This window comes from Anomalospiza imberbis, chromosome 2 (assembly GCF_031753505.1).
Source record: "Anomalospiza imberbis isolate Cuckoo-Finch-1a 21T00152 chromosome 2, ASM3175350v1, whole genome shotgun sequence".
NCBI lineage: Eukaryota > Metazoa > Chordata > Aves > Passeriformes > Viduidae > Anomalospiza > Anomalospiza imberbis.
The window spans coordinates 50,796,287-50,820,204 of NC_089682.1; the positions used below are offsets into that span (position 1 = coordinate 50,796,287).

The 23,918-nt window shown below is 38.2% G+C and overlaps 2 protein-coding genes across 15 annotated transcripts in view; both read left to right on the plus strand.

Moving 5' to 3' along the window:
* The window catches only part of SENP7 (SUMO specific peptidase 7), a 42,133-nt gene extending 30,366 nt beyond the window's left edge, over positions 1 to 11,767 (plus strand). For 9 of the 10 annotated variants that reach the window (XM_068180885.1, XM_068180882.1, XM_068180886.1 and 6 more), the window contains 10 exons: positions 235 to 368; positions 1,069 to 1,185; positions 2,656 to 2,775; positions 4,932 to 5,024; positions 5,856 to 6,052; positions 6,463 to 6,515; positions 6,842 to 6,879; positions 7,102 to 7,170; positions 9,241 to 9,391; positions 11,489 to 11,767. In XM_068180885.1, the coding sequence (XP_068036986.1) occupies positions 235 to 368; positions 1,069 to 1,185; positions 2,656 to 2,775; positions 4,932 to 5,024; positions 5,856 to 6,052; positions 6,463 to 6,515; positions 6,842 to 6,879; positions 7,102 to 7,170; positions 9,241 to 9,391; positions 11,489 to 11,626 (1,110 nt within the window). In that variant the 3' untranslated portion in view covers positions 11,627 to 11,767. The remainder of the gene's footprint in view (positions 1 to 234; positions 369 to 1,068; positions 1,186 to 2,655; positions 2,776 to 4,931; positions 5,025 to 5,855; positions 6,053 to 6,462; positions 6,516 to 6,841; positions 6,880 to 7,101; positions 7,171 to 9,240; positions 9,392 to 11,488) is intronic. The other variant, XM_068180884.1, reaches the window with a different exon arrangement.
* Positions 11,768 to 12,270: 503 nt separating this feature from the next.
* Positions 12,271 to 23,918, plus strand: part of IMPG2 (interphotoreceptor matrix proteoglycan 2) — a 54,631-nt gene continuing 42,983 nt past the window's right edge. For 4 of the 5 annotated variants that reach the window (XR_010996192.1, XM_068180879.1, XM_068180877.1 and 1 more), the window contains exon 1: positions 15,017 to 16,504. Coding sequence is in view for 4 of the 5 variants with exons in the window: in XM_068180879.1 (XP_068036980.1) it covers positions 16,180 to 16,504 (325 nt within the window). In the remaining variant the exon portion in view is untranslated. Of the gene's footprint in view, positions 14,920 to 15,016; positions 16,505 to 23,918 lie in introns of those variants that run through there. The other variant, XM_068180881.1, reaches the window with a different exon arrangement.

Below are 23,918 nucleotides of genomic sequence, written 5' to 3' on the forward strand. Positions count from 1 at the left end.
AGAGATTATGATGAACTAAGATCTGTTATGATTTTAAAAATATTGATAACTTTTTAGTTGTCTGAACAATGGTATGTTTGCCCAAATACCAAAGTTTATACTTTGGATCTCCAGCAAGAATCCTCTTCAGTCACGTAGGGTACTCCTGTGGTTTTTAGGCTTGGGTTTTGTGTCTTGTGTTTTGTGTATCAAGCTGTATAATGCTTTTTACAATTGTCTGTGTTTTCCTCGTAGGAATCAAAGCTAAAAGTCATCAGGCCCAGTTATGCCCTTGCAAATAAGCGGAATAGTGGCTGCTATTGTATCTCTTTGTCCTCTGCACTGAATGATGAATGGAAAGAAGTAAGAGAAGTGGGAGCAGTTGAGAAGTAAGCGTATTTCATATAAATGAGAAAGGGAAAATACAAGAAATTGAATAAATTAAATACTGAAATAAAAGCTGTCACTTATCTGCCATTCTTTAGTTGATTTGAAAGTGTTGTATGAAAGTCACTCTTCAAATCTAAAATATCAGCAAATATCAGTGTAGTTACCCATTACAAGACAATATGGATGTGTTATAGGATGACAGTCTCAAAGATATTGGAGTAAATCTGATCTATGGCTACAACGTCATATCATGGGTGCATCAACAGGGAGGGTGGGGATCTCATTGGTTCTATCAGTATCCATTTAATCCTATCTTAGCAAAATTTACTAATTTAAACTAGCTTTTTGTAAAATCTGAACAAAGTTTTCTTTTACTGTTCTGTCACACTCAATCTTTTTATAACTACTTGTCCTCTAGTATTTCTTCACATTTTATATAGCCATTTTTCAAATCCTTTGATCAAAAATAGAAAAACAGGATGAAGACAAAAATAGTCTGCTTTTCAAAAGTTTTTTATTAAAGTTTTGGGGTGATATTTGTTTTGTAACACCTACATGTTGGAGGAGGAAATGGTAAGGTTTTGAGAACTACTGCTTTTCACAGGTTTTATAGAAAATCTTCTGCATATAAGACAGCCATATTCAGAACAATGTCATGTAAAACAGTTTGTCACTGTTATGATATGATTTGTTTTCTAGTTTAATTGTTTATCCACCCCCACCTGCAAAAGGAGGATTGGGAGTCACAAGAGAAGACCTAGAGTGCTTAGAATATGGAGAGTTTCTCAATGATGTCATTATTGATTTCTATCTTAAGTAAGTAATCTCAGCCCTTCTTGTATCCTTCACGTTCTCTGGGGTGTGATGTGGACTTGAATGCTACTGGAAGTTTTGGTTACTAAATACAACAATTTCAGAAGTAACAATGTGATGAATTGGACATTTTAAAAGAGCTTTTTTTGTTCTTAGCAGTTTCATTTGTTTAATTTCATTGGTTTTGTCCCTCTGAAGGGCTGTGATAAAATCTAGACAGAATAACTGAAGGAAAAAAGCTTCTTGGTGACCTTACAGAACAGAAGGTGTTAAGTAAGTAGCTGAAAAAAGTAGAGGGCCTGTAGTAGTATTTTATTTACTAAGTTTGCATGAAGTGGAGCATCCTCTGCTATACTGTGCAATTTCAGGTATTCTTCTGCTGCAGATCTGCAGAAAGAAACACAGCTGATAAATCTTGAGGAGGTTGTGCTTGGCTTAGCTACTCCAAGCCATCCTGCTAAAGTTGCTTGTGAAAGCAATTTTTCAAGAACTGGCCTTGTTACCACCAGTCCCTAAAGCTGTGGTTTATTTTCACTCTGCTCACTTAGACCTAAGAAGAATTCTGGTTCTTTTGAAGCTTGTCAGCAGGAATTGCATTTTATTTGGCATCCAGGTGGGTGCAAGAACTGTGAGCAACAGGAAGACTTTTCTAGAGGATAGGAAAGGGAAATGTGTAACAATAGGGTTTTACAGCAAAGTCCCTCATATTTTGCTCTAAACTAGAACTAAATAATACATCATGACCCTCGAATAGCTGTAGCTTCTCAACAGAAAAGGAAGATTTAAGTAAAAGAACTTAATGCAATTGTTGTAGAACTCCCTCTGCTTTTACAATTTGTTAAGGCTTCCCACATTCTCAGTTTCCATTCTGTTGCAAGCAATGTCATGTATGACTGTGTTGCCCAATTGGTCAGGTGAAGCTGGAGGTACCTTGTATAGGATAACTGCAATTATGAGAGCTTTGGCCTTCTAGAGTGACAGAATAAACATTAAAGCTGATGTTTATTATAAAATTATCAGCAGTGAAATAATAGGTACTTAGCTTTCACATGCATAACCTGCAAAAGTGAAATGGACAATTTAACTGACCTGTTTACCATGTGCCTTTGAATAGGCACAAGTATTGGCACATAGTATAGCATATATAGGTTTATACTTGGCTAGGTTTTCAAGTCTCTCTTAATTGTAAGGGCTAGGTACCTAACTTTCAAAATAAAGTCAGAAGCTTGAATACTGGAGATAAAAATCAGGGACAAAAAATAACTACCTTCTTAGTAGGTGCTTGGCTGTTACATACTCTGCTGATGTGAATAGTTAAAAAAGAAAAGTTGTGTGTGATTAATGACTGTGGAGGCAACTGATGCTAAGCATAGCCTGAGTATGATAAGTCATCAAAATAACTGCCCTTTTTCTTTAGCAGTAGCAGTACTTTCTAGAAAAATAATTTCATAATTTTCTTTTCTTCTTTGGTAGGTATCTGTTGTTGGAGAAGGCACCAAAACATGTTGCTGACCGTACACACGTTTTTAGCAGTTTCTTCTACAAGTGCCTGACCAGGACAGAAAAAAACTCTGAGGGGGATTTCAAAGTTTCGTAAGTTCATTTTAGATGCCATTATGACCAGAAACAATCTATCTGTTGGTGCCACTTTGAAGTTCTGGAGATCATCTACTAATCAGCACATAAAATAGTTTTTGGTGTTTTCCAAAGGATTGGTAATTAAATATTGTAACTCACAATTTAAGCACACAGGTGTTTTTACTTAAAATCAATGTGTTTCATACTGAATATATATGAAAATGTTATCACCTTTCTCCAACTTTATCTGAATATTTACTTCAGGCAGTTATTTATTTGATATTTTTATCATAAATACACAGTTTTGCAAGATATGCATAATTTTAAGAAATTATGGTTCTAATAATATTTTTATATTTACTGTGTGTTTCATTTTACATATTGGTAAAAAATTATTGGCCAAAGCTTTAGTAAGAAAATTTTACTTTACACCAAGCTTATACGTTTTGTTTTTAACACATGACCTCACTGAATTGGAGAGTTTGCCAAAAAGATATCATTAGCAGCCCAGGAACCCTGCATCACATTGTGTTTCTTGCTAAGTGTCTGAAGGGTAGAAGCATTCTTAACTCACTTCCAGTTTCTTCTCAACACAGATGTTAGAAAGCAAAGCCACCAGCAGTCATTTTGTTTTCCTAGAGCCACAGAATCTATTAGGTTGGAAAAGACCTCTAAGATCATCAAGTCCAACAATTATTACCCAGCACTACCAAGTCCACCACTAAACCATGGCCCCAAATGCCACATCTACATGTCTTTTAAATACCCCCAGGCCTGGTGACTCAGCCACTTCCATGGGCAGCCTGTTCCATCCTGTTCCTTAGAAAACCTTTTGGTGAAGAAATTTTCCTAATAGCCAATCTAGGCTATTGTTGTTGTGCCAGTTGTTCCCTGGCACAACTTGAGCCTGTTGGCTCTTGTGCTGTTGCTTGTTACCTGGGAGAAGAGAATGACACCCACCTCACTCATAATCTTCTGCAGGAATAGGAATGGCACTCTTAATTTACCGTATTTCAAGGACTCTGGTTTTTCTGGATTAGGAGATAGCTTTGGAAATTCTAGTTTTGTGTTTGGGCCTAGATACTCACCTGGTGACTGCGGATGGTTTGGGATGTTAGTTTGTTTCAGTGGGGGTTTTTTGATGAATGGCTAGTGAAAATCCTGGCTCTTCACTGTTGTAAATTCAATTAATCCCAACAGATGTAGCTACTTACAGACCCTTTGCTTCACTTTGGTCACACAGCTCAGATGCTGGATTGAGAAAGTTGCTTTTATAGGTGTTTTCCCAGGTTATAAACAGGCCTTCCCTTTGGAATTCCCAGTGCTTCTACAGTCATGTAGCAGAGGAAGTTTGCAGCAAGTCTTCACTTAATGCTGGCCCATACAGAGTGCTACACCAGCCTGGTTTTCCACTCCTTACTCATTTTCTCCAGTTCCTACTACTCTGAAGTTGTGTTTCTTAATCAAAGATGAGGATGGAATCACAATGATGATAAGGATGTCTGCTGAATAGAGTGAATTTTACTTTCATATTGGAGCAAAGTTCTGTGAAATGTTGGTTTCTATTTCAACTTGTGCAAACTAGGCTGAAAATCTAAACTTAAATAATTTCTTAGTTTTTTCTTGTTCTAATATTGTGTCATCCTGCTTTGTCTGTAGAGCTGGAAATAAAGTGTGGTGCAGCATTTAAATCTCAGGATTGGAGGGCATGTGTTTCACCTCTGTTTGCTGCCGGTGTGCTGTATGACCCTGTGAAAGGCATTTAGCCTTTTCCCTTCAATAGATAAAGTTGTTCAGATAGGCCTTCAAAATAGTATTGTGAAGCTTAATTCATGGATGTTTTAAAATTACTATAGATCTGTATTTACACTGATTGGTGTTTAGATGAGTGTTTTGCATTTAGTGCAGAAAATAATAATTACAAGAAACCCACTCCAATCTATGAATGATTGTGAGGTTTTCTTTCAAGAAGAGCTTAAAATGATTCAGAAATGGCTCATTAGTCACTTGGGCTCAATGGTGTGCTGATTTATTTTCAATCTGTCTAGGAATTTTCTAGAATAAATGAAAAACCCATTGAGGGACTGGGGAGATGTAGGAGTGCTAATTGCTATGCCTTGCTTTAAGTGAAAAGAGCAAAACCAAACAACAATTGTAATTTGTTTTTTCAGAGCAGCACAGAGAAGACACAGAAGAGTAAGGACATGGACTCGCCACATAAATATCTTCAATAAAGATTATATCTTTGTGCCTGTGAATGAGGAGTAAGTCTATGTTTTCAACACCTTTTCTGCTATTCAAAGATTTCAGTGAATGTTGTGGTAGTAAAAATCTGTGGCTGGTCATTGCCCGTGATAGATTCGATTTTGAAGAAGTAACACATGTGGAATGAGTAATTTTTGAAAACTGTTCAAAAGGTAAGATGTTTATTCAGCTGTTAGCTTTGTACCTTTGGTATTTGTTTTACTGAAAATTACTGTTAGGTATTTTTCAGACTAATTTGTGTGTCATTATGATGGTTCCTATGCACTTGAGTAATATTTTTCTAAAGAAATCACAGCAACTCATAGTGGCAACAGATAAAAGTAGAACTTCCATAATCTGTGCCTTGGCCTGGTTAAATAACCAACCTGTACATGAAAACACCTGTAAAACTGAATCATCATCGAAAGGTACATAATGGAAAACAGCTGTGGAAAGGTGCCATACCTGCAGCTATATTCAAAACTGGGATCACCATCACTGATTAGTATTTTTTTATTTTGGATTTTAATTGAAGTGTGGAATGGGTGATCATACACTGATAAATTGCTGTGGTGGGTTTCTTGGGGTTTTTAAGGGAATTGGTACTCATTTTTGCTGTTGGGGTTTTTAAGGGAATTGATACTTATTTTTGCTGTTATGCCACAATGTGAAGTAAAAAATGAGGGAGAGGATTAGTATGAGATGCCATGAAAAGAACATGGCAATGATGGTTTTGTCACAGAACAGTTGTCCTTGAGCTCTCAATACTATAAAAGCTTTTCATAGCCTGTTCAGAACCAAATATTACAGAGTTTTAACATCTTTTCCTCCCTCTCCTCGCTGCTGGGCAGGTCTCATTGGTACATGGCAGTTATCTGTTTTCCTTGGTTAGAAGAAGCTGTGTATGAGGAGTGTCCCCGTCAGAATTCATTATCCCACCGGCCTCAGCAGTCTCCACTGGAGCCAGAGAGTGACAACACTGGAGCTGGTTCACTGCTCTTAAGGGATGAAGAAGAGGTGGATGGTAACAGAAGTTTATTCTCTAAAGGCACGTAATCTAGGAGAAAGTAATGTCAAGCCATGAGTAGTTCTAAGTGTCTTAGTTCTTGAAGGAGGAAAGTAATGTGAAAGATGATTTCTAAAACTTCCAGACTGATGTAGTATGTTTTTATGTACTCATACATGCTAAGGCCTGCCAGTTTTCTGGAACTCTGGAAAACACTGGAAGAGACATGGAAAATCAGGGATGATTGGAAAGTTGTTTGGTTTCAGTAAGAATTTTATCAGGAGGGAAGACCTTCGGTAACACTGCTATTTCAGAATTCAAAAGGGAATGTTAAAAATTGGTATATAAATTAGTTTTTTACTTTCATATTTTGAATACTAATAATCATGAACTTGAAAATAAAAATACTTAGGCATTATTTTCTTAACTTTTTTTTTGTTCTTTTGTACTAGGTGGCAATGAAATTGCTGCTTCTGCTTCAGTTCTATATTCAGCTATTTCTAAAGTAAGTGCCTTTTTGTATTGACAGAGAAAACCTATTACTGAATTTCTGAAGGCTTTGAGACTTGACCAAGGGATATTGCATCATCTTTTTTGCGGTAGTTATTGATGTTTGCATAGCCTGCAGCATGTGCAAGGCATTTTGAATTAGCTTTGTCCTCCTTTGCTTACCTATTTGCTCTACGATTTCACCTGTTTGTAAAATTGATTTATCAGTTTCTACTTTGCTGAAATGAGAGCTTCTCTAACTACCTTTAAATTTATGAAGATCTTAGTGTTTATAATTGGTGTTGGTTTTTTAAGATTTATTTTTATTTTTTCTTGTCTCAGATCTCCCTAAGTAATTCCAAAAAGCAGATTTGTAAAAGGTATGTTTCTGTTTTCTTTCTAATATTGTAACATTAAATTAGGGAATTCTGTAGTAATTCAGGTATTGTCATAAAACCACAGTTGTAGGTACTTGTCCATTTTTACCACACTGGTTAAAATATTAATTCTTTTGGATAGGCTGTATGCAAACAAAATACTTCCTTCAGTGGTGTTGGTGATGAAAGACTGCAGTGACTTAATTTTGTTTTTGTTGTGTACAGGCCTTGCATACTCATCTTTGATTCCTTGAAAGCATGTTCTGTGCAGAAAACAGTTCAGGTTTTGAGAGAGTAAGTAACTACAGTCTCTATCTTTTAGCAATAGATGCTGCTGGTTATATTTCTATATGCAAAGTTATTTTGTCTAGAAAGGTGTATATTTCTAATGCTAAAGGAAAATCTATGAAGAGTTATGACTAAGGAAACGGTAATTATAACACAGAGGCTTCCATGAAAAGCCTGTCTGTGTTCTGCAACCCACATATGAGGCAAAACCTGTAAAGTGGAGAGTGGAGAAAAAACAAAAATAGAGAGGTTTTTGCTGGTGTTGTTTTTGTGGGGGGAGGATTTATCCCATCTAGTCTAGCAACTGAATGTGCTTTTAAGGGTAGAGAAACACTTAAAATTAATACTTTGAAATCTGAATGATAATTTTCTAGTGGACTGATGTTCTTTTTTTGACAACACAGACTTAGTGTTAAATCCACTCCTATGTACAAAAATGCAGAAACTAGACTGAAGCTGTCTAAAAGCTTGATGTGTCAGTAGAGTTATAGTGGAATGGTATTTGTTTTGAAAAGTGTAAAAAATATATTCATTTTTTTATGTGATATGTAAGTATAGGAAGAATGTAATAAAAACTTTAAGTACTTTTACACACTCCTAATGACTTTAATGTCTATCAACAACTTTAAAAAAGTTATTAAATATCTGAAGCCAAATGCAATTGTTCTTTCTGTTCTCTGTGCTATTCCTTTCACTGAAGGGTACAAAAATCTGTAAACTAAATAGCACTACCTTCTTATAAAAGTAAATTCTTCAAAATGCTATGTAAAGTTTAGATGAGATTTAGAAATCCTTGTGAAACTGTCTTTTCCCTAAACAGAGATACCTCCTTGCTGTGTGTCTTGGGAGGAAGAATGAAATAAGAACTTCTATTTATTTATTTATTGATGAAATCTCTGTGGGATGTATTATTTTAGTGAACTATTCTTTGAACTACTCCTGAGGCTGAAATTCTAGAGTGCGGTTTCTTGAAGTTTAGAGAGATGTCACAAAAAGTCAGAAAACTAGTGGAAACCTATGGAGTCATGAGATAAGGAGAGTAAGGAAGCAAACTTCTTATTCCTTCATTTTCCAGTTACACCCTGGAAGCAGAAGTTTAAGGAAACTGATGTAGGGATTCTATGACATCTTCTTTTCCCTGAGTTAATTTTTGTTGTGTTTTGGGCAGTTGTCAGGCTCAAACAAACGAATTAGAAAGCCTACAGTCATAGGTTCTTGCAGTTTCTAAAAAGGGTGCTTCACTGAAATGTCCTATCTTTAAATTGTTTCATATTCGGTGCCTTTTCACAGTTTCCATTTTCTCCAAAAGCTGTTTAAGTGTTCTATATGTATTTTTATTCTCATGACTGCAAGGACTTGGGGCTTTTAGAAATCAAACACAAGGTGTGACTTAATGCACATATTTATTCTCTTAAGTCAGACCTTATGCTTGATTTTCAGGAGCCCCGAGACTTTACGTCTAGCTAAAGCCAGGAGATGAATACAGGTAACTATTGCCTTTGAAAACCAGACCCTTAGTTTTTCCATCCCATCTCTAAAATCAGCAGCCAGCCCTGAATGTGGAGTCAGTGAGTTGCTACTGAAGCATGAGAGCAGCAAAAACGCCTGATAACAAATATATCCTAATCACTATAGAAAAACTTTCCTAAGGTTTTCATCAAGACTTTAAATACCTTGTGCACTGTTAGATTGCAAGGGTTATATTCCTGCAATTGTAACTGAAGTTTTTTGTAGGGTGAGGTTTAAGGAGGCTTTAATGGCTTGCTTAGGTTGAAAAAGCACTGCTGGCCTCTTAGAATGAACCTGGGAATAATGTGTGATAGCCAAGAAAATTATTCCTTTAGTTAAGGTATAAAAATGTCCTGGTATCCTAATAGCTTATAGAAACTCTGCATAAGTAGCTGATTTTAAATGACATCATGCATATTTGTTTTGTATATTGCCTATTATGTGGTAGAAATGCCTCTGAGTGCAATAGAATATTGGATATTTGGAACAATGTTAAGTAGTGTCCCAAAAGGTATTGAGCTTTGGAGTAATTCCTCAAGTATTTCAAGTGTTTTCTTTCTTTTGTAGGTACCTTGAAGTGGAATGGGAAGCTAAACGAAAAACACATCGGGAATTCAGTAAATCAACAATGATTGACCTATGTCCTAGAGTGCCTAAACAAGATAACAGCAGTGATTGTGGGGTCTATTTGCTGCAGTATGTGGAAAGCTTCTTCCAGGTACAAATGCAAACTACCTTCCCCTTTCCCCCAAATTATCTTAAACCACAAAAACCCATTTTCTGAGCAAAACAGCCAGACACAAAAAGCTGTCAAGTGTCAAAGCCATTTGAGAAAAAGGAGATGAAGGCCATTCTTAAGTAATGGCAGGGGTCTCTCTGTCTGGTGTCTCGTATGTGTCTATCCTCAAATGTTTCTGACCTTGTAGTTTAATGTTGCTTTTATTGTGACACATGAGGTATCCCTGATTACTTGCATGTATTTGGAGCCTATCAGTGTATGCACTGCTGCCCTATAGGTGTTACAAAAGTATCTTTGCATCTCTTCTTGCAGCATCTAAAACTTTGTCAGCTTGTGCATCGGTCTTTGAGTGAATCTGCAGGCAGCAGTTTCTGTAGAGAGAGGGAGAGGGGAAGTTATTAAAAGGGAAGGTGTAGAGCTAAGGGAGCCTCCTTTTCTTTTCCAGCACATATTTTTAAATATCTGCAGGTCCTGGGCTTCAGGCACTGTCTTCCAGGGTGTCCCCAAGTCTTCCTCTCCCTGACAGCACACTGCCCTTTGCTCTGTCCTTTGAATGGCTCTGCTTGTTTGATGCTTGATGCATGTGGTGCGCATTCTCTGAGATTCCTGTGCATGCAGAGCCTTGTGTGAGGCCTTGGGCAATGGACAGGCTTTTCTGCTGTAGGAGAACAGATTGCCATTCCAAAGCACCTGTACACAGGTACATTTATTGGGGGAGGGTGGGGAGATTGGAGCTCTGTGTGCAATTGCAGGCTGTGATCTTGTCCGGGTCATGTACATTTTGTTGGATACATCACGTATCCAGCAGGAGTGTTATGGATGGATATTGGCTCTTTGGAAAGCACAAGGAGGTAGAGTTGTTCTTTGTGTGGGTCAGCTGGAATGCATGGATCTATGCCTAGGGCTGGGCGAGGAGCCATCTGAGAGGTTCTCAAAGAGCAGAGCACCATGGGTGACATAGCAGCGGGCATCTGCTGTCGGACACCTGATCAAGAGCAAGTGCACAAGGCCCCTTTGGACAGGTAAAAGCAGCCTCACATTCACAGACCCTGGACCCTTGGGGTGACTTGGGCTGACAGCTTCCTGGAGAGTTCCTGACCTGAGTGACAAGTGACCCAATGAGGAGAGGTGCTCTGCTGGAAGCTAGGAAGGTCTGGTTAGGGATACAAAACTCCAGAAGTTCCTTCAATCCCCAACCATTCTGTGGTTCTCCAATAGATAGGTTGAGCTCTTTGTGTAGGTGGAAAATGAAATTCTTACCAAAGCTTTTGAACTGCCCATTCTCTAACAAGGGGGACTTGTTTTTCTTGAAGAAGCAAGGTTTGGGACAAGGTGTTTATAAACACCTTGTAACTTGTGTTAAAGGTATTTGTAACTTGTTCTAAACCTGCCCGGACTCATAGACTGTAAATCATGATGTGTTCTTTAGTTTATTGTTTCCATTTATCATATATTTATTCAAAGGAAGAAGGAGGTGAAACATAAGCATGGCAAAAGAGTGAAGAGGGAAAGAAGGGGGAAAAAAAGTGATTTTGGCAAATCAGATATGATGTTGTGGTCTTAACTACCAAATCTGCCAGCACCTCTCAGCTATTTAATTTTGCTATCCTCTTTTGTTCCAAATTCTCCCCTTCTCATGTCCTGCTAAAACTATTATCAATACTCTTACTTTTTTTGTTGTCTCCTGTCAGAAGACCTGCTCATGACAGAAAAAACACATGCTTGAGACAAAAATCTCAGGATGCTCCACCACAGTATGCTTGATTCTTTGCTATAGGTTGCTATAGTTGCTATGTATTTGTCAAAATACATGAAATCTGCCTTTTAATATGTGTTAATAGTGATGTATCTTAGTGATGATAACCTCTTTGGTGTTTACCATGAGTACCTTTTGGTAAGGGCACATATATATGTGATTATGATGAAGGAACTGCAATTTGATTTTGAAGGCTGGCAGTCTTGTGTGTAAACTTGTGTGTGCCTCCTTGATCTCAGCAGCAGTGGAAGGGCTTGAAATTCTTTTTGAATGTTGTGCTAGGAAATTAATTCCATAAATATTCCTTTTTCTCTTGCCAGAATCCCATAGTTAATTTTGAACAACCACTGCATCTGGAGAATTGGTTCCCTCGTCAGCTGATCAGAAACAAAAGAGAAGAAATTCGAGACCTGATCTTGCAACTGCACTTTCAACAGCAGAGTGGCAGCAGCAGCTAATAAATCTAATAAGGCAGTCCTGGCAAAGGGCACTGCTGTATAAAATAACTGGAACTCTGCATAGTGGTGTTTGGTCTCTCCCTGCCTTGCAAGGAAGAAAAAAAAATAAGGCACAAAGAGTACTTTTTGTTTGGCATGTATTTATTTATTAATTATTTAGATTTTTAATGCTGTTCACCTGATTTTGGGGAATAATTCCTACAGAACTTAAGGCATCACCTGCATTCGCGAGGCAAATAGGCTGTGGCTTAACAACCTCAAAAGTCTGAGGTGTTTTACTGAAAAATAAGGTCATTAAGATATGTGATTTACATATAAGACAAACAGGATTTGTACCTTGCTTAGGAGAATTGAGTAAAGATGACTGAATATTGAGTGAACTCAGACTTGATTTGATAAACTAGCACAAGTTCATCAATGTCTTAATTTGTATTTATGTAGCTTTTTTTGTTGGTAAATCCTGTCAAATGCCATAAAGTCATCTTTTTTTTGTCCAGTCAGGGGAGACAATTTAGATTCTAGACAGTAAACCTCATGGGCTTGGAGATAGTGGGTATCTCCATAATAAAGAGCCATGGTCTGACTCTTTATTAGTAATTTCCATTACAGTAATCCTTTATTTGACTTTTTTTTTTAGTTACAGGTGTATTCAGCTTTTTGAATAAGTTGCATTTGAAAAACAGGGACACTATTTATAATGGTATGTGTGCTGTAGCAGTATTTCAGTGAGTATTGCTCTTTAGAGATCTGTAATTCAGCTAATCATGTTTATATATGAAAATACATGTTTCTTCTCACAAATGCAAGCCGTCAGAAAACCGTCTCTATTTTTGGAGGTACTGGGATGACTTGGTGTGTTATGTCACTAGAATTACACTTCTTTTTTTTTCTCATTCAGCAAGAGTTCTTTGCATGAATACTTTTGAACAGATACAACTTGGATGCTGATAACGAAGAATTATATATTATTTCTGATACAAAGTGTTTCTGTGAAGGCTTCTATCAAATCAAGGAAGGAGTTAATTTTTCACAATTATTTTGGAAATCTATTACAAGAGTTGTTTTGCTTATTTTAAGAAACTTTAAATTATTATGCTTTTAGATATGCCTTTTGCTATAATAAATGTAGGAGATTTTCAGCTGTTGCAAGTCTACATTTCAGTGCTGAAATCACTTGATTATAAAATTGATAGCAAACTAATATTAATAAAACTGAATTTACACTAATATTTTATTTCACAGAAGCTGACATAACCATACCATAGAAAACAAATTTTGACAGAGGTGGTTTTTATACTGTTCACATTCTGATTGCCTTTGTGTACTTTGTTGATGAAAGAAACAACAATACTGTAAATCTAAAAAACCCTCCAAGAAATCTTTTAACTGGGTTTTATGCTTTTACTGAAGTATGTGTATTCTGTAAAGGGATTAGTTGTCACATGTTCTGGAGGTAAGATAGCTTTTGCCTTTATAAGCGTGTGTAGTGTTTCTAACCTTGATCCAGTTGCATTTGTGCAGAATAATGTGAGCAAAAACATTCATGACATTGAAAGCATGGGTTTCTGTAGAGGATTAAAAAATAAAGCTGGTCTGTGTTGGATCCAGGGTCATAGTAAGGATAACCAAGCTAGCCTCAATAGTTGCTGTCTCTACCCAGACATGCTGAATAGGACTTTGAAACAGCTTCTGGGCACCAGTGCAGTGTTGTCTCTGTGCTGTTCCATGTGTACCTCCAGCACAGTGCTGCCAGCATCATGGTTAGCTTGGCAGAGCCAGACTAGGTCTGCAGTGATGGTTTGATAGATCCAAAATGTATAAGATTCTAAGAAAACTGGGGGTGTTCAAGCAGCTCAGTGGTTAAGCTTTAAGTGTAATTTAATAATTTTGGGGCGGAGAGGGGAGAACCAAAGGAAATATGTTGCTGTTTTGAAAAATATCAGCTAGTCTGTTAGATGTCAGAGACAGAGCATAAAAACAAAGGTCATTTTATTTGATTCCTGTGAGTGTTGTATGTGTAATACTGCTGATAATTCTTGTTGTGTGAATTGCTGGCAGTTCATTAGAGCAGATGGAAGAGAGAAGTGAGCATCGTACTGCCTAATGAGCTCTGTGTAAAAGCTTTGCAGATGGACACCTGGGAATCCAGCTTTGAAATACTTATACAAAATCACTACCAAAAATAGTCACTTCAGCCAAACCAGCAGTTTGTTCAGATTGATCTGAGCACAGTAACCAGGAAGTCCTGAGTATCACCATGAAGAAGACAGCCCTGAAGGAGATTTCCTAGTGGTCTGAATGCAGTCTGCCATTGCAGGGCAGCTTCCACACACGTTTCCACAGTGAGCTGACCCTGGATGGGAACTGAGAGTGCTGCTGCTTTCCTGTGCTCTGTCCTTTCTGTAGTTTCCTTAGCTGATCCTCTCTTCAGCTATCTGTACTCACTTCTTGCTGCTGCTTGTGTCAGGTAATACCTGAACAGAGATGAAAGAATCATGACTTGCCCTGGCTTTATCTTTGGAGGAGGCACTGCTTTTGGGATGCAGGGGATAGTGGTGGAACAGCACAAGACTTCCTCCTTTAGCAGAGACTCGACAGCAGCCGTGTAATCAGAAGAAACAGTCCCACAGAGAGGTTGCTTCAGTATTTACATCTACAATGGTGCTTAAGCAAGTCCTGCATTTATATATGTGTTTATATTTGTACAAGCAGAAGACAAAACACACAAGACTTTCTACTGGAAATTACTGTGCTCCCCCTGATGTTTTGTGGCCAGCAGGATTTTTAAAAAGAGCAGAAATTGAAAGGCCAATGAAAAAGCGTGGTTAATTAAATGTGAAAGGTGCTGTCCTTGTTTGGACTGTCTCTTAATGGTATGACAAGCCCTGGTAAAGAGCTTAGCTGGCCAGATTAAAATTAAAAAATTGTGTCAGTCCATCTGCTAGCTCCAAGGAGTCTACTTCGATCACTTTTTCTTGTTTCTTCACTAAAGTAGAATATTGTCTTTTAAAAGAGCAGAGCAGGATGTATTGGTTGAATTTTTTTACCTGATGCTTTCTCCAAAGATAATATGTGACGTCAAGACATTTTCAAGAAGTGCAGTGCTCTTGGTTGGTTCAAGGCTACGGTAAAGACAACAGCTCTTTTGCTAAAAGGGATTGGGATTTCTTGCTTTTATATATATATTTTTATTATTATTATTATTATTACACAAATAAGCATGTTTGGCTTCATGTGGAAAATCTTTCTTTGCCTTCCGGGAATGATTAACACAGATCTTCAAATGATTGCAGGTAATGCAGATATCTTTCTTATGTTCTTGGTTACAAATTTAACTATGGCAGAGTATAGAATTAGAAATAGGTCTCTGATTTAATTGTGACAAAAGGGGCTAATACAGAGAAATGTTTGGTCAAATCTGTGCTGTGATAGCAGTGTAAATATGGAATACTTAGACTGATTTCCAGGTGGTAGAATTGCACATTTGTCTTGAGTGTAGAAGTAGCTATAGGAGGCAATTTTTTCAACTTTGAGATGTTAAATGCTGGTATTTTTTTTTTAGTTTTCATTTTCCTTTGTAAATTTTGTATTCAGTCTTAAAAAGTAAGGTTCTGTCTTCTGCATATGGGCACTGAACATGTATCAGTTTGGGTAAAGATTGGGGGTTTGTCTTATAGACCTTTTTTGATGTTCTTTCTGCCTCTGCTATACCATCTGGTGATCTTCTGCAACAGAGCTGGTTATTAATACACTATCAAAATAACCATGCCTTTCATCTTTCAGTCATAAAACTCAAAGGTCTACTGACTATGAAATTGCAGAATGAACTCATAATCTGTTGGATGACAAATGCCATAGAGTTATTACTATTCTTTCTCTAATAAATGATTGGCTGTGATTGTTTTTCAGGTATGTTTTCCAGGGAAAAAGTGAAAGAAGTTGAGTTAAATGATTTCAGATCAGCTGACTTTAAAGGATGGAAAATTAGACTGTCAGATTAAATCTCAATATACATGTTCTTACCTCAGCTGTTTCCTCAAGTTTCCTCTGGAATGATGTGGAACAACTAATATAAGAGGGAATTAAAAATGAAAAACACATACAAAAAAAAAAAAAAGCCACCACCAAAAAAAACCCCAATATAAAGCTGATGAGCCCTTTTATTTCTCTTTTTCCTCCTTGCTCTAGCAGAGTAGAGACCTGTCTCAGTGATGGAAGGTTAACTGTCAATTCAAGCAGCTTTCTTTTTGCAAAGTATACAAATCTGTTATGGAAAGAAAGTATGGAGTAGGATTATTTCTCAAATATTTATTGTACTTCTGAAAAGCCCTGAAAGCTTCCAAATACATGTTTGTTCACAAATATAGTCCCATTGATTTAAGCCTAATGGCAGATGGAAAGTTAAACACAAGGCATTAGAATTCAAAGGGTTAGAGCCTATGTTACCATTTGATGGGATATTGTAAAGAGCTTAAGGTTGTTTATAACACCAGAGACAGGTTCTGTTAACAGAATAAAGCACAGCAATTTCCTTCAGAGACCACAGAAGAGGCATGAAGATAGTGATGATTGCATCATTATCTCATCTGAGAAATTTGTGTGGTTTTAATTTCACAGCAGAAGCTTATTCAGCTGCAGGAGGAGGACAGGCGAAAGGTGTTTCACCAGCCCCTCAGCTCAGTGACTGGCAGTTGGCAAACCCTTCTCTGCCTCCCAAGTTGAAAAAGCCTAATGGCATCATGGACGCTGAGCAGTTCCACAGGCATTTGCAGTTACGAAGGAAGCGGTCCATTCTGTTTCCCAGTGGAGTTAAGATCTGCCCTGATGAATCTGTTGAGCTGGCTATTGCCAACCATCTGAAGTACTTCAGGCTCAGAGGTAAGTATGTCTCATGGGTAATTGATAAAGAACATTCACTTATTGAAAAATAGTTCAAGCTCTTAAACATAATAAATACCAGGCCATAGGTAATACATTATTACTGATGAAGCTTACTTTTCTGTGATAAACTTGCTTATGAGAGCTGTTCTGGGCTGAAACACCACCACTCTCTGTCTACACCCATATATCATAAGAACTCTTGCTCCCTGAAACCGCATTGTTTACTAAAATAATTATTTCTCAGAAAAAATTGAATGCTAAGAAAAATCGGTGCTATGTACAGAGTAGCTAAATAATAGAATTTGTTTGGTTTATTTAGTGTTCTTAAAGTGCCAGCACAATTCATTGAGGGGCCAGTCAGTAAAAGTCAAGTCTGAGACATTGGCGCTTCAGCCATGTGACTTTTGGCTATGGCTGATTGTACAAAGTGTACAATCTCTGTGTGTCAGGCTGTAGTATAATAGACAAGCAGCCTTTCTTTTAATATGTGGAAGTTGGTGTGGCAGAGCTTTCTCTGAAGAGCTGCAATATTCCCACTGACATCTTCTTTCACTTGAAGAAATATTACAGTAACATGATGTATTTCAAGCCCTTCTGTCTGACAGAAGGAATGGGGCATCACAGTCATGCAGCACATTCTGCTCTTCGTGTTGTAGCATTCAAACAATTTGTAGTTATCTTAACATGTCTGTAGAAAACTGGCAAAAGGACAGAGCTGCTGTCAGAGAAGAAGGAAGGGTGTTCAGAGACTCATGTTTTATGAGACTCATGTTTTTCTCTATAGAGAAACTCTCACTGGTGACAGTTTCTTTACTTAGACAAGTGAAAAACACTGACAGCCAGGAGTTGCTTAGTGTTTGCACAAAAGTAAACATAAACAATGTATTTGGAGAACAAAGTGGAGTTATATGGGGTTTTACAGCCTCATTCAAATATGAATTGTGCCCAGCTTCCAAGGGATGTTGACACTGATGATGCTGCTGGTGGTGTGACATGCTTTTCCAGTTTCTTATTTCCACCCAGGAGGACTCAACTGTTGTTTGTTTGTTCCAAATGGATCCATGCATACCATAGGCTTTTAACTGCAGTCACCTCTCAGTTATCTGTGGTAGGGGTACATTAGGACAATACCAACTAAGCAAAGGTGTGAGTGATAATAAAGAAGAAAGAAATCTGTAAATTAGGTTGTAAAAGTATATTGGGTCTTAATAATCCTAGGCTGAACCAAAAATCCACCTAGTCCATCTGTTTCCTTACTGGATTTAACAGCTTTCACAATCCACAAGGTTTTCTTGAGCAGAGAGTCTGTGATTATCATTAGTGCTTTTGAGTTAAAACTTTTGAAAAAGACCTCTGAAAATAGTAGAGGTGACTAATTAGCAGCAAAGTCACACATGGTCTGGTTCAAGCAACTTGTTATCTTCATTCTGTTAGCAGCGACTGCTGCTCCAGAAGTGTTGGGTGGTGTCTAATGATGTCCTGAGTGGGCATCTGAGGTCATGAGAGTGCATGTGCTAGGTATTGGGTTTGTGTGGCAAATTTTTGATAGCAGGGGGCTACAAGGGGGGCTTCTCTGAGAAGCTGCCAGAAGCTTCCCCTGAAGCCAACAGAGCCAAGGACAACTGGCTCCGCTGGTCAAGGCCAATCCCATCAGGAACAGTGGCACACCTCTGGGGTAAAATATTTGAGAAAGAAAAAGTTGCACAGCAGCAATTGCATTTCAAAGAGAAGAGTGAAAATAGAGAAACAGCTTTGCAGACACCAAAGTGAGTGAAGGAGGAGGAGGTGCTGCAGGTACCAGAGCAGGGATTCCCCTGCACACTGTGGTGCAGACCATGGTGGTCAATGGAACTGCAGAGATCCACCTGCAGCCCATGCAGGACCCCATGCCAGAGTAGGTGGATGCCCATAGGAGGCTGAGACCCCATGGGGAGTCCACACTGGAGTAGGCTTTTGGCAGGACCTGTGGCCCCATGGAGAGAGGAGCCTGCACTGGAGCAGGTTTGCTGGCAGGACTTGTGACCCCATGGGAGTCTGTTCCTGAAGGACTTGCAGCCCATGGAAGGAACCCATGCTGGAGCAGCCTGTGAAGAACTGCTGACTGTGGAAAGGACTGATATTGGAGAAGTTAGCAAAGAACTGTTTCCTATGGGAGAGGCCTCACACTGGAGCAGAGGAAGAGTGTGAGGAGTCCTCCCCCTGAAGGGGAAGAAGTAGTGGCAGAGACTGTGTTGATGAACTGACCACAGCTACTATGAGTGACTAGGAAAACAACTGACCCCAGAAGGGAATAAATATAAATGTACACAGAATCTACTGATTTTTCAATCTCAGAGTGTGTTTTTAGATTTTTTTTTTTTTTTGTATATGTTGAAGTAAGAAAATACTTCATTATCAATATATACTTTCTCTGGAAAGGATGGTTCTAATACAGTCTCTTTTTTCCTTCGTTCTGCTGTACTGCCAGCAATATCATGCCACTACATTGGAAGGAAAGGCAGATTGTATTGTGATGCAAGAGCATGTTAGAACATAAGAAAAGGTTTGCATATGCTGATTATCCAGATTTTTTGTTCTATCTGTGTCTACCTTAGAAGGAAACAGGTGGGAATGTAATTATCTGTGTGTAGCTCCTATAGCTTTATTTTCTTTTGCTAGCTGGCAAAAGCCTCTCTAAGTGTCAGAGACTGGCAGATGAACTTTCCTGTTATAGGCTTTAAGGAAGTACTTCTGTCATGTTGCTGTAGGCTTTACCGTGTACAGCTTTTTTTTTTTCTGACATCTGGATTTTTTGAGCTGTAAAAAGATACAAGGTAAAGAATATGATAAATACATAATAAACCATTAAAAAATCAAAGTGCAACAAAATACAGGGATCTGGAGAAAAATCAGTATTTTCTAAAACAGCAGTATCACCCTTCAGCATATGAAAGTCTAATTAATTGTATGATTATTGGTGGTCATTTTATTACTGTGACATTCACAAGCATCAGCCTGGAACGGGGAGGGGGGTGTACTTGTTTTTCTACACCTGCAGTCTAGAAGACAAATTTCTGAAGTGCTGCTTTGTTCCTACAATCAGAAGAGTTTTGCAGTAGCAGATGATGTTATTTTCACTCTTTTGAGATGAATCTTGGGTTATGATTGTCTCTGCCTGTTTCTGTCTCTCTTGTAGCTGTGTACGTTCCTGCCGTTGGCTGACCTGGTATTTCATTTTTTGGAATGTGGGGATGGAAATCAGTCATAGATGTTTACAGACTGGGTACTGTAGGCCTACAGGCTGGGTCTTAGAGGGTTTTTGACTGATGTCCTTTTAAATGGTGTAATGTTATGGTTGCTGATGGAAGTCTCATGTAAATGGTTCATTGCTAGACTGTTGTGACAAACACAAAGTGTGTCCAACAGCAGCTGGAGTTTCTACAAAAAATGTGGAAATCTTATAGTGGGATTTATTTCAGACAGTGAGAGGGCTGTACATGTTACTGTCTGGTATGATGTTCTTTACTGCTGACAGGGAAATGGTAGCCTGAGCAATAGATAGATAAACTTTATTACAGGAAAAACAGCCATGCCCACTCAGACCAAGTCTTTTGTGACCAGTACCCTTATGTGCACAATTCTGTGAATCTGTCCATTCTCTGTTGGGTAAGTTGTTGGTAGATGATTGTAGTAGGCTTAGAAGTTGAATTAGCATGTAAAACAGAAACAATATAAAGATTACAAGATGGGTAAGCAGTACAAGCCATGCTATCTCATGCCTCTTAATTGGGCTGCTGGATTTTGTCACCATGGCTTAGGGTAATATCCTTCTTTGCCACCTTTGAGATGTAATTACTGTGGTGGCTACCTTTCCTAAATTCTCTTTACATTTTTTTCCTACTGTGACCCTCTGTCTTAAACTATTCAGTGTATGTTGTAAGTACTTTTATTTATTTTTTTTTGTGAGCACTGATCTTCTTTTCACATGAGTAGATCAGATAGTCTCTCTGCCAGAACTGTTCTTGTCAGCCAGAGCTTCAGATAAAGTCAAACATCTAAGGATTAGCTTTTAAAGATACTGACCAAATAAGGAAATAGATGATACTGCAGTGAGCTATAGTTGATGAGACATTTTTGAACTTTGGAAAGAATTCCTGTTTCTCAGGAATTAAATTCTATGCATGAATGTAATCCCTAGATTGGACATAGCACTATACCTGCTCATTTCCCCCTTTCTTCAGTCCCTTCAAATCTGTTTACTGAAGTATTAGAAATAATGGTGTCATTTTCTGCACATGAACACATGTGCAGAAAAGAGTAAAGTTTCAATTTGATACTGAAATCACAATGTTACAAATTATTCAGATCTTGCTAATAATGATGAAAGCAAAGAGCCAAAAGTCATGAAAAGTACCTGGCTAAAAAGCATACATTAAATAAAGAATCTGTCTGAGTGATCCTTTTTCCCTGTTTCCCCCACACCCCTGGCACATATTACATGTACCTCATACACAGCAATAAATTTCTGAAGTTTATTTGTAGAAGGTCTGTCTTCCTCTACATTTGAATTTTTAGATACCAGCATATCTTTCTAAGAAACTTTTTCCATGGAGGACACTTGTTAGTTTTTACTGAAATATTATTGGTGAGAATAATTTATGTGCTAGAGTTTAGTACATGAGTGTTCAAATCAAAAATCTTTCATGTGGATTAGCTACTTCACATTCAATTATTTTCTCAATTTAAACCCCTTGTTTGTTTTATATATCATTTAAGAGTTGCTGTGTTACAGGCCATACACAGCAGCATTCCAGCAATAGATAAGTGATTTCTCTGCACGTGTATTAATTTGTTTAACAAATGCTAAGAAAGCATTTACAGCAATGACCTCTTAGGAGGTGTCTGTCCCTGTGACTGTTGCCTTTTTCAATCCCCTCTGCAATTCAGCTCTTCAGTTGTGCAGAAATTGTTATAGAGGACAAGGAGCTGGCTTCACGTTGCCTCAAAATAGAATATTCAGCCTGATTCAGTGCTCCTAGTTACCACAGACAGTTCAATTCCTAAGAAGCACTAATGAGATTTGATTGGGATTAAGCTCCAGCACTGCCCACTTACACAAATGGCCAGAAAGCCACTCTACCCCCTCCAGGGTGCTCAGTGCTGTCATATGGTGCCCCTTCTGTTAACCTCAGAAATCCCTGAGCACAGACTGAGTGTAATAGGCTAATTGTCTCTCGTTTGAGAGATAGATGCATCCCAAATGGTACAGCTGGAGCCACAAGGATGCTGTATCCTACCCAGGTTCATGAGGGGCAGCTGTACTGGAGAATTTCAAAGCAAGAGAAAGGTCACCTAATGACATCACAGATCTTAGCTGGAGGTTTTGAAAGCAGTGATGATTCCTTTGGGAAAGGAAGCTTCAAAGAAACTTTTTTTTTTTCACTCATTTCTGCAGATCAGTAGGACTGAAAAGACCTTGTGTATGCCTATGAGGAATTTTTTGGGTTGAAACACAATGTTCTTAAGCTTTTCATGATATTTGCTATTAGTTTTGAGTATTACTTGAGCATAGACACTACATTTGAAGTAGATAAACTCCCAAGGGCTGGGCTTTTCTGCTTTTGAAGCAGATATGCTGATAGACAGTTCCCATTGGAATTGTCTTTTGACATGTCTGGCTTTCTGAAGCAGCTTTGGAAACCCAATATGGCCTTTAAAGGTTAAGACATTGCTTACTTCAGGCACCTGTGACACTTGGCTCAGTAAAGCTTGAACAAGGGCATGGACCAAATGTGCCCATCTTTTAATTTTTTCCTATCCCCTTTCACGTTGAAGATGATTATCTCAGTGATAAGTTAAATGACTTCTAACTTGTGAGGCTTTCAGGATGGAGTACATGGAAAATGTAGTATATGCATGCAAAATATACTTTGGAGACAAACTGCAACCAAGCTGTGTGATTTGCATTCTTGGTTTGAATTCTGGTTTATTGTGCCAGTCAGTTACATGTCTTCAGCATAACTATTCCTTTTCCTGTAGTCACCTGGACCTGATCACAGCATTTGTAGCAGGGAGCTTCTCTTCTCATAAGCCTTCATTCTTTTTTTAACATTTGAATTCTTTGGAGGAAAATTGCAAGGTAGCTGCGAGGTCAACTAACTTAAGAATACAAGTTATTTATTACTGCAGCCATGGAATGAAGGAAACAATTTTCCAGAGGAGCTTACCTTCCCACTCACGTGTAGCTCCAAGACTCTTAGCTCACTGCCTTAAAAGATTGATCTCGATTTTATGATGCTTTTAATCAGTATTGCTTGCTGGGGATTAGAGGCCTCACCACAAATCCTGTCTCCTCCAGGGCCCGGTGTGGCTAATGCTGTCCCATATATTTGTGCCCCTCTAGCAGGCTAGTGAAAGTTGGGTGTGAGATCCAGGCATGAAGAGCAGCTCTTCGCACATGGCCCGAGGGCTGAGCTGCTCTTCAGGTGGCAGTGGCAGTTCTTCCTCATGCTGGCAGGACTCCCTGTTTTGCTGGTTTTTAAGAATTTTGTAGATAGTCTTCGAAAACTAAATCCTGGAAAGATCATAATGCAAAACCTGTCCAGCAGCTTCAATCATAACTCTGAATAATTGGGCTCATGGCAGGTTATTATAAGCTCTCATGCAGCAATTTTTTCCCCATTCTCTATCTCCTTTAAAAGCTTTATATTTAAAACTCAGAGTAGCGTTTCTAGTTGAAAAGCTTGGTGGTCAATTTTTTGGTCCCCCCTGCCTCTCATTTTGTTTCATTTTCTGTTTAGGTGTCAAGGAGTTGCTATTTTAAATCTAAGTCAAAAGTTGTTTCATTTATTGTCAGCATATCTAGGTAATGTATTTGACACAGACACTGCAAGTTTCTGGAAGGACAGAAAAGAAAGATAGTGAATTATTTGAAACAGTAAGTTATAGTTATTACCTGAAGCTTCCAGTCAAGTCCTGCTTAACTTGGGTTTTGTGCCTCTAACTTTTGTCTACAGTCTCAGAATGCTTAAAATCTAGTTAGCAAAAAACGTGTTTTTCCTTATGGGAGTTCTCCAGAATTTGAGAAATTTTGAAAAACCTCCCTCACTTACAGATAGCTGAAAACCTATCACAGGGTGGGCAACACCTTCAAGTTAAAAGAAGGTCGATCACACTTTTTAGCCAACTTAAGTGCACTGTGAGGCTGGTGTCTTTTCAGTTCCCTGGGTGGCCATGTCAAGCTGAGAACTTTTTGACATTCCTGAAGGAGAGGTGGAAGATAGAATTGTGCTTGTCTCTTTCTTTACATGTGTGTGATTTGAACCACACTGAATAAATGGTGTTGTTCTCTCTCTGTGTGTAAAATGGCAACTCTCTTCTAACTGTAAAACAATGAAAATATTTATGAGAAAGAAAAAGAACAATTTTGTTT